Raw genomic sequence first — 11,030 nt, 5'->3', positions numbered from 1 at the left:
TCACGACGAATTTTTTTTCTTGAACAAACAGCACATTTTCGCGATGCATTTTTCTTTGAAGACGTTGATGGAAAGAACAAAAAGCACCAAATACATACGGAAAACAAAAGCGAAAAAAAAATAAACCCGACCTTACTCAAATAAATACACTCTTACTCAAATAATACGATATCACTTTTCCATAACATCCTTTTCCCATTCCCCCTCCTCCGAAATTAGTAATACATTCGCAAAGCAAACACTTTCAAGGCCATTTTACTGCATTCTGAAGTAGGGGGTGTAGTTCTATTTATAGCAGCGCAATGCAAAGCATCGTACTTCGGGAAAGCGTATATATACGCCTGCGGCAGTTAACGCATCGTCTGGCTGAGACGTATATATACGCCCGCGGCAGTTAAGGGGTTAATGAGTTTTATAACTGTTTTTTAAAAAAACATCTGTACATTCTGAATGCTTTGAAAAACAGTATCTGTGTTTTTAATCAGCAAAATATTTTTATTGTCTTTATATTCTATAACTTAATGATTAGTGCTAATAACTAGCTTGTTTTTTAAGCGTGGTCTGGGAGTCACAGTACCCTTGCAACATTTTTTTTTAAAATAAAGGTATAATCATTCATTTTGGGGATGCTTTACATGCTCATTTAACTTATAATCAATCATTTATCTTCAAAAAAATTGTTAAACTGTTTAATTTTTCTAAAATTTAAAAAAAAAATAGAAAAAACTCATTATTTTTAAACCCATAAGGTTTTTTTATTTTAACATATTTTCAAAAAAAAAAAATTCTACTTAGTGCTTACAATATTCATCTTAACGATTGTATGCATTCATTTGTTGATATATCAGTTAAAACAATTTTTATAGATTATTTTGTAAAAACGTAAAAAAAAAAAGGTTAAAAATTCCTGTTAGGTATATATAACATGCAGTAAAAATTATAATACCTCATAAAATGCTTATTTCATGCACAGTTTGAATATATGTATTATACTTAAGATAAAAAGTTTACTTCAGAGCTTTATCTAAAATAAAAAAAAATCCTTAAGGATTTAATTAAGATTAAAACATATAATTATCATCTATGAGAAAAGGCACTTTAAAGTCTGTCTTCTGAACAAGTTTCTGTTTTAGGGCAATCTAAAATCCTTCATAAATTTTTAGAAAATGTAGATAGAGAGAGGATTTTTTTTAGTTCATTTGAAATAGTTTGAAGTTTTATTATAAACAATAAAAAAATATCGATATTTTGGAAATTCTTTGTGTACTGTAATCCCTTAAACCCTGGAAATTCCAACTATGTACATAGAAGATTATTAATTTGGAGGTTACTCAGGGTATATTTTTTTTATCTTTGGGTTGGTTTAAGTTTTTTTTAAAAACTGATCAACTCGATTAGTAGTTAATTTTAATTAATGATTAAAAGTACTAATTTAAAGTTAATATTTAAAGAAAATTTATATGTTTCCATGGTATGAAAAGGTAACTATATTTTAGCAACACGTTGTAAAAAAATTAGTTTTAAAATTTTTGTGTCACTTTAGAAATATTTAGCTAGTTTCTCTAGTATATAGTCTATTGAGCTTGCATGTTTTGACCTGTAATAAAAACAGAATAATTTTAAAAATTTATAAATTACCATTACTAAATAGAGTAAGATCCACAATGGACTGATCTTTAATTCAAAGTTCCCAGCAGATCACCGAAGTCAAGCATCACTCGCTACGTTGGGTGACCTCTGAGATTAACCTGCGAAAATGACTGAGGGTGTGCAGTATCGGCCCTCATTAAATTATTCTATTTTAAAGTGCTCGACTTCAGGCACAGGACATCTGGTTATCAAAGAGAAGAAGTCATGTTCTTTGCACACGATCAGTATTGTGATAGCATATATGCATCCTCAGGGATATTTCCAATAGCACATTGTGCAGCTAATGCTAATAGTAAATTATCATTCAGGCTCTATTATTAAGACTAAATACATGGTATCCGCACATCTGAAATATCATGGAAAGTTATGGACAAAATTTTATATTGAAAAATTTTTTCATGAAATGCCATGATTTTAACTATTTTTTTGAAAAACATCATGGAAAGTCATGGATTTAGGTCGCAGAAAAGTCTCATTTTTAAAATGGAATTTATCTCCCCAATTTCACAATTTTTCAAATATCTGAATTTGTTACAAAATTCCCACTCACAGTCGCATTTTATTAAAATATAAAATGTTCTTATGGGGCTTTTTAAAAATTATATTGTTCTTTCCAAAAATGAGCGAAAGAACATCATTTATAGAGCTAATTATATTTTAAACTTATGTGATTTCAGAATGTTTGTTATTATTTATTTTTATTTTATCAATTTAAAATTCTAGCTGAAGCAAGCCAGTCATTGACGATTTTTTTTTCATTCCCAAATGAGAACAGAAAAATCAGGAGAATTTCTTTCTTTACCGATGAACAAAAAAAGTATCTTTAGACTATAATTCTGCAGGGGAATTATACGTCTTAAAAATTCTGCAAAAAAGGAAAAAAAAATTTTAGCTTCCCAAAAGAAAAATCCTTTTTCTTTTCTGCAAGAATTCAACAGTGCTCTGCGAAAATGTTGCCATTTTGCCTGTGATTTAGTCAGGGGGCTTTTAGAGTGGTTAGCAATGCTGAACAGTGGTGAAAGGCTGATGCTGCATGCTTGAGCAGATGAAGGAGAATTATTAAATTTGTTGTTATGTTTTTTTTTTCCGGAAGAAATAGTAACTTTGGTAAGTCATGAAAATTCTTGGAATTAGTCATGGAAAGTCATAAAAAGTTGTGGATTTAAAAATCTAAAATTTAGCAGATTAAATTAAATAGTTAATAATTTTTACAAATTATTTTCTGATTGAAATTATGTTTGGGTAAATGAGTGCTATAATTGTGTGTAAGCATTCTCACATCATTTTTGAGGCAAACTCTTAAAAGTTGTTCACTTACATATTAATCACAGGGCTTTATTTTTGCAGTCTTGCAAGTATGGTTTGAGGTTGATGGGACCTATTTTAGAATGTGAAGAATTGAATTCTATGTTCCAAAAGTATTTACTTGAAGATTCTCACCTGAATTATGGAGAATTTGTTAATGGATTTACAAAAACAGTGGTAATGTCTCTATGTCTTAAGCATTGTCATTTATTTTTGAAAAAATGTGTATAAAGCATGATAAACTCCACCGTTGCTTTCGCAATAGTGAAGCAACAAAACAACCAACCTTTTTTTGTATCATGATAGATACTGAAATGATAATTATTTTGTCATGATTGAAAAGCTAATTTGATTTTCTTTTTTGAAAAATTCTTTTTTTTTTTTAAATATTTTTTCAGACATTTATTTATTTATTTATTTTTTCATTTAATTTTGGGATGGTATTTTTAAAGGGGAACTTTTTATATGAAAGTAAAAGTAGGAATGTGGCATGACTTTACTATATGTAAGTTATGTGCTCTAATTTGCATTTGGTAATTTATCAATAGATTACTATTCTAATGTTATAGTCTTGGTTATTTAAATAAGAAGCACAAATCGATAAAATGTTATTTAATAGCAGCTGTACACTTTTTCTAAAAGTATATTTTAATTCAAACAAATTTATGACTAATATTTAAAATGATATTTGGAAACCAATTAAATATGATTGCCACTAGAAATCTATGTGTTTGCATTTCACCTATTCCTTAAATAAACATGGTTGCTACATGCATTTTTTTTTTTTTGCTTTAATATTTGAATTCTGAATTATATTTAAGCCATTATGAACTCAATTCAACTTCTTTAGAAAAGAAAATATATTGTTTTTGAATCATCACTCTATCAATATAATTGTACATTTGACCTTGAAATTCAAATATTACAGACAAATTATTTTTATTTCAATATTGCTGTAGTAAATAGTGTTGCTATCGTGAAATATTCATAATTAAATTTTTTAACGTTTTGCAAATGCATGTTGCAAAAAAATTAATTTCTTCTTAGGAAATTTCCTTTTTTTTTATTAATTTCATTTTGTAATTGTAAACAAAGTTACAAAAGGAATGAAAATAAAAAAATCTAGATTTTGTTTTTATAACTGTTGTAAAAGTTTTAATGTATGAACTTTCATGATACATGTTATTAATTTTATAGATAGCTAGATTTCCTGACAAAATAGGATTTTATACTACAACTTGTATGTCGTACTTAAAAAGTCAATTCCCACTCATCCAGTGCAACGCAGCAACGTTTTTAGGTAAGTGTGTTGTAATAATCATCTAATTATTGCAAATATAGTAAACCTTCGGAGAATTTACTAATCTTTCTTTCATTAATCAAGGCTCCCTGTTGTAATCTTTTACTGCCACGGACAAGTTTTACTTTATTTTCATAGTTTATATTTTAGATTTTTTCTTTTACAACAGCCGACACAATTTGGAGTTTACAACTTTCAATATTTCAACTCTGTAGCCTTGTAATTTTTTAACCCAACCCAGAAGCCAATGTAACTCCTAGATCAAGCATTGTATCAAATTTGTTTACACAGACGACTTTGCAGTAAAATTAACCTGAATTAGCACTACATGAAGAGAATAAGTACGAAAACCTATCTCGGTTCTATCAAGGGGATTTTAACCCACACTCTATCTACCACTGAGTATAAGTACTGTGGTCAATGCAGAATTGGTAGCAACCAGCATCGATGGGATTCGGATTTGGGTCACTTCATTGGGAGGCAAAGGCTCTATCCGCTGAGCCACGGCGACTCTCAATGATTAATTATTTATACCTTCTAATTTTATTTTATTTTTCTAATTAAAATTACATCTAGGATTAAACATTAGTCCTTAATTATGTATTCTTGGGATAGACTTCCAATCCTTCCAGCATTAAAAATTTAAAATGTTACCTGAACACTTGCGTTTTCCAAGATTATGACCATTTAATTCCTTTACTTTAATATGAAACTAAGAGTGTTCCCCTTAAGCTATGATACTTTACTTGGAAATAAATGGATGAAATGTTAAAAAAATATGCCTTTTTCAATTTTTTTTCTAAATTTAATGGTTTTTACACTTATCCTCTATGTGCCTTGGGCACTTAAGGCCTCCAGCATATCCCTCCAACGCCCCCTGTCTTTAGCAATAGATCTTGCTTCCTCCCAGCCAGATATTCCACATTCTTTTAATTTAATGGTTAACTACAGAATAAACTTGATTACTTCTCTTGTCCTATACCGCCTTATTTTTGTTTGTGAGGAATGGACAAAAATATTATTAGAATTTTTTATAAATCTTGTGGTGACTGGTGGTTATTTTTATCAAAAAGGAAAAACAAAAATAAAACAAACAATATTTATTAAATTGAAAGTATTATTATAATCTAAGATATATAATACTCCAACTTTATTGGTTTCCATTAAACTGAACACCTTTGAGAAAAATATTATTCAAATTAAGAGATGCCACTGCCATGGGTTTACAGAGTTAGGATTAGGGTTTTATAAAAACTGAATTGTAGAGTATGATTTTGAATAAAACATTAACGATAAAACAAGCAGATTAAATTAAACATCAAAGTCAGAAAATATTAGAATGCTTATAAAAACATACAGAAAAATTATTTTTGTTGTATGAAACTGAAATATGAATTATTTGTTATATGAACTGAAGTTTATAGTTTTAAACTGAACTATGAAAATCGTTCACAACAAGAAATTCATTTCCCACAAACATCACTCATCAAATAAAATGAAACTCATGTGGAAGTAAATCTCTGTTTCAGAATACTTTTATTTATTTTATACAGTTTTTGTACGTTTTAAACAGTTTTATAAAATGTTTTATGATATCTAACAAAAACCAGTGGTCCAATTTATGAGAATTTTCTTCAGACTATTACAATTCATTGTGTGAATTATGCCTGATTTATGTATGAAAAATGTTACAAAAACTGTTCATTTTTCATATATAAATCATTTGTAAGGAAATTTATAAGAATAATTTCCTTGCAAATTTATTTTTTCAATAAAATTGTGGAATTTTTTAAATAGTTATCCAAAGGAAAGCAAAATTTAACTTTGTAAATTCAAAACAATTGCCATTGAAAAGTTAGAATAGAATTTTCATGTGTTACTAATTAAATAAAAATATTAAATTATAAGCTTATGCTTGCAAAAAAGAGACCTTTGGAATAGTCTTATGTATGAGATGGAAAATATCAAAGTTAATTTTATTCTGGAATTCATTTGTAATGAATTTTAATAATCACAAATATGACTCTCTTGCACGCAGGGACAGATGCCTCTCTAGCTATGCAACTGCTCGAGATGATAGCTTAATATTTTTAAAGTAGTAAATAATTGATTTCCTCACAATCAATTCAAATAGTTGATTCAATTTTATTCTCACTTAAATATATATTTTAAAAAATTTGCCATAAATTGATTGTTTATTTACAAAATAAACCTGGTTTAGGTTTCTTTTCTGACCCCACTCCTCTTTAGCTATTTTTGAAAAGTTTTGACACAAAAAAATAATTATCGAACCATAGTTCTCTTCTATTAATTATAATAATTTTTTTCTTTTCTAATATTTAGGTTATATTCTTGGGAACCTTCCGCCTGAAAAGCATAACTTGATTCCAAAAGAAAGGGTCTGTTCTGGTATGCATTCTCACTATCATTATTAATTGATGTTTATTTGAAATTTAGTTTGTACTTCGCGGAATGATTGCGGAGAAGCTAACTGCCAATGTTTTTAGTTCTAATTATTGATTTATCTAAATTTCTTAAAAGCTATTTAAAGATCTAATCAAAAAATGAAACTAATTTACAAATTCAGAAAAAGACAAAATGAGTAAGTTACATTTTAAATAATAAATCAAAGTGGAAAAGCACTTAAAGTTATATTGTGATGAACCTTTTAATGATGAACAAGATTAATTCTATTCCTTTAAGTGTTGGTTTTTATTTTTAATCCCTTTGTGCCTTATTTGCAAAAAGTGGAGCAGTCGGCATCAATGATTATGTTTTGTAATTTACACAAGGTATATTTTAGATATTTTTTTTCTCTTCAATTTTGGTACAAATCCTTAATAAAAAATAAGTTTGAATGAAATAGTCAGTGCCAACATTCAAGATTATTGATAAAAAGATTACAAGATGTGTGCCTCAGATTGCATTTAACTAATTAACCAGTGTATGTGAGAGCGTTTGAATTGAATGTAAAGTCTTCTAAGAAAAAGAGTACATCTCCGATTGCCTATACGTAACTCACCAGTTTGTGTTAGAGCACAAATAAAGTTTTATGCGAATGGCATGTTCTGTTAAGAATTAATTTTAGACTTGATACCATATAGTGTGCCACACCACTTTCACAGGATATCATGGCAAACAGTTTGATGACCACTGCTATGAAAAATTTAAAAAAGTTACTTAAAACTACTTAATTACTTAAAAGTGTAATCATTTTGTGATGTCTCTGTGTTGATTCAAACACTTTATGTTACTAACCAATTTGTGTTAGAACAGAAATAAAGTTTCTTGCGAATGGCATGTTATGTTAAGAATTAATTTTAGACTTGAAATGGTGGATGCCACACTCACAGGATGCTTACCCTCCAACTGCTATGGAATTTCCGTAGTTTCAGAAATCTTCTTTTCAGACGGTAGCAAAATTAATGTCTTAATATTTAAAAAAAATTAATTTTAGCGTAACTTGTCCACTATTACTTATAAAAGTGCAGGCCATATGGCTAGATTCTTAAGTTCTGATAAAAGTTTTATGAGAGATCCATTTGCTTTAAAAATTTCTACTTTGGTTCGCTACCATTAGAAAGAATTATTTTCAAAATCTTCATAAGTTGGAGGGTATGCAGGATGCTATGGTGAACAGTTTAACCACTGCTGTAGTGTGTCTGCCACTACAAAAATACAATTCCAATTCACTGATATGTTAACTAGATTCTATGTTAACATGTTACTAAAACATGTTAACTAGATTCTATGTTGGGATACCTTTGCATAGATGAAGGTTTGCATTGTCCATAACTACTATTCCCATGTTTGTGACCCGGACGTGATGTGAACCAGCCTACCTTGAGAGAAACTACCACTTCGATACAAACATGCCTACTTCGATGGATGATTCACATTGAACAGTTGACTTGCTACTTGTGACTGTGACATTCTCTACCTCCTCACACTGTTGCTACTCAGTCTCGATCATACACGTCTTTGGCCTGACTGCTAATGGCAACACAGAAGGGACCACGACCGTGAACTTAATACAGCTCTCACGATCAGCACTCAAAAAGTAGGATGATCTTAATACAGCTCTCCCGGCTTCTCACAAAATAGCGATGAATCAACTAGGGGTATCCGTTCATCAAATTCTATCACAGATATAATTCTGGTGGGGGAGTACTGTAGTGTATCTACCACTACAAAAACACAATTCCAATTCACTAGTATATAACACTCGATTCTTTGTTGGGGCTCATTTTTGATAGATGAAGGTTTACATTATCGATAAATATATCCCCACAACTGCTATAAAAAACTCAAAACTGCTTAATTACTTGAAAGTGTAACCATTTTTTGATGTCTCTGTGTTGATTCAACCACCTTAAATTTACATTTTGTTTATTTTCAGCTCTTCTAGTACTGTTGAAAGATCAATCCCCAGATGTGAGAATCAGAGTGGCTGAAGCATTGAGCTTATTACACCATTATTGAGTTTAGACGACTTCCTTTGTTTGTTCTGCCTACAAGAACTGAAGAAAAAATGTGCTTGCAACCTTTTTTTTTAAAAAAGAAAACACAACAACACACACATATATATATATATACATATTTATGTACAGTTTTCAATGTGTTGTGAGATTATTGTTAGAACATGGAATGCCAATAGATATTGGATTTTCCACAATGATCACAAATTCCAATTTTTTGACTCTTGTAAAAAATTTAAATTACAGAATTTTTATTGTGTGATTTTTTAATTTAATTGCCATTATTAAATGTTAAGTTTATTATTGTTGATTTTATTATTCCGTTACAAGTTTTATGTTTCCACTATGGGCTCTCTGCACTTCCCTGCGATTGCTATGCGATCATTTTTTTCCTTCCAAAAGATAAACAGATTGCTACATCACAAATTAAAAACTATCCTGAAAGATATGAATATATTATATTTGACACAGATTTCGTTGCCTATTCTGTTGGGACAAAATTGAAACCTGATCATTTTGTCTGGTTATCATTGGAACTTCATTTACAACTTTGTTTTTATAATTCCTAATACAGTTGGGATGAAATTGAAATCTGATAATTTTCTTTGGTCACTGTTGAAACTTCATCGACAACCTTTTTTTAAAAAAAAATTCCTGTTTCATGATTAGTTATTATAAAAACTTTTTAAATTTTTATGATCTGTGTATTACCCAAAATATTTAACCACTAAGTGAAAAGTTAATTTTTAATGTTTTACAATTTTGTATTAATTATTTTCATTGCATTTTTTGACTGGTATGGTTTAATGTAAAACATATTATGAAGGTTAATGTAACTTATTTGTTACTTTATAAATGTAAACGTAGTTACATAACGTTTTAAATATGTTTATTTTTAAATGTTTTACACATCTAATTTTGCATAATAATCAAAATCTACGTAATAATAGCAGAGAAGAGATATAAAGTATAATAAATAAATATAGCTTTAAAAGGTTATAGGTTGTAAATATAATTAGATAAAAATACAGAAGAAATATTTTACAGGTACAAAATGCCTTCAAAACTTTAATATTTTGCCAAAGCAACTAAGAAAATCAAAATCATTGTTAGGTAAGAATCATGTTACAATCAATAGAACAGCAAGCATAAGTTTAATCATCAAGTTTCTATGGTATTTCATTCAATTTGGTTGATTAAATGGAACACTGATATTTCAATTATACATATATATTAGTTTATTAGACAACTGTGTTTCCTTTTCTCTATGAATAATAATTATACATATATTGAAATACTTTTGATTTTTTTTCTTCATGAAACTGGGGTGCTTTATGCTTACCATAGAGTACCTTATACCCAAGCTTTCCTGAGATAATGGGGTGGCTACCAAAATACCTAAAGGGACCATTGTGACCCCTCCTGTCATTCTAGGTATAAAGTTTTATGTATACATACATTTCTATTAAGCTAACTCATGAATGATTAAATGAGCTCTTAAATTGGATCAAATTATAAAAAGTCAGAAGTACTCCACCTTTTTAATAAGTTACTTTTTAAATAACAGAGCAACAAAATACCAGAGGGGTATTTATTAAGCTTGCGAGTGTAAACAATGAAAACTGCAGCTAAGAAATTTTTGAGAAAGCAAGAACTATTAACTTTTTATATAATTTCTTTTTTTTTCTGAGAGGTTGCAATGTCAAAAGCTAAGCAAACCAAAATTGATTAAATATAAATTTATTATTAGTTCTAATGCTCTATAAAATTTCTTTTTTTTTACTACAAATAATAAATGCTACATATTTTTGGGATTTTAAGTGCTTGCTACTAAAAATTATTTTAAGACGTTCTAAGATTATTTTGCTCTAAACAAATATTGGCATGTCTAATTGGTAGATTTAAAAATATGTGGAATGATGCTAAGTCTCGCTTTTCAATGGCAGTGTTAGAGATTTTCTGTATAAAGAAATATTTCCTTAGACTCTCTTTTAGATGTAATTCCTTTCCTTTGCCTACTAACTAACCCTCTTGATTTTTTTTTTGGGGGGGGGGGGTCATCTTTGTTTCTCGCTATCACAAAACAAATTTTCTTCAAAAAAAAAAATCATTCCATTAAATGTTCTTTAAATTTCTGTTGTTATGTTTAAAAAATAGTGCCAATCTGTACTTCAATGCTAATGTTTGTTTTTCTTGTGAATAACCAGTTGTGTTTTATTAGTTTGCTTCTTTTTGTCTAATTTTCTTGTAATATAATTTTTGAAGAATTACAATAAAAACATATTATTTATCTTACA

General features: G+C 28.8%; 1 protein-coding gene across 1 annotated transcript in view; it reads left to right on the top strand.

Moving 5' to 3' along the window:
- LOC107457233 (maestro heat like repeat family protein c11.1) overlaps positions 1 to 11,030 on the top strand; it is a gene marked incomplete in the record, with an annotated part of 83,214 nt that extends 72,184 nt beyond the window's left edge. Inside the window, 4 exon segments of the mRNA XM_071178017.1 lie at positions 2,998 to 3,132; positions 4,153 to 4,255; positions 6,599 to 6,664; positions 8,655 to 11,030. Coding sequence (XP_071034118.1) covers positions 2,998 to 3,132; positions 4,153 to 4,255; positions 6,599 to 6,664; positions 8,655 to 8,737 — 387 coding nt within the window.

This window comes from Parasteatoda tepidariorum, chromosome 2 (assembly GCF_043381705.1).
Source record: "Parasteatoda tepidariorum isolate YZ-2023 chromosome 2, CAS_Ptep_4.0, whole genome shotgun sequence".
Lineage (NCBI taxonomy): Eukaryota > Metazoa > Arthropoda > Arachnida > Araneae > Theridiidae > Parasteatoda > Parasteatoda tepidariorum.
This window is presented reverse-complemented; position numbering and strand designations above follow the sequence as displayed.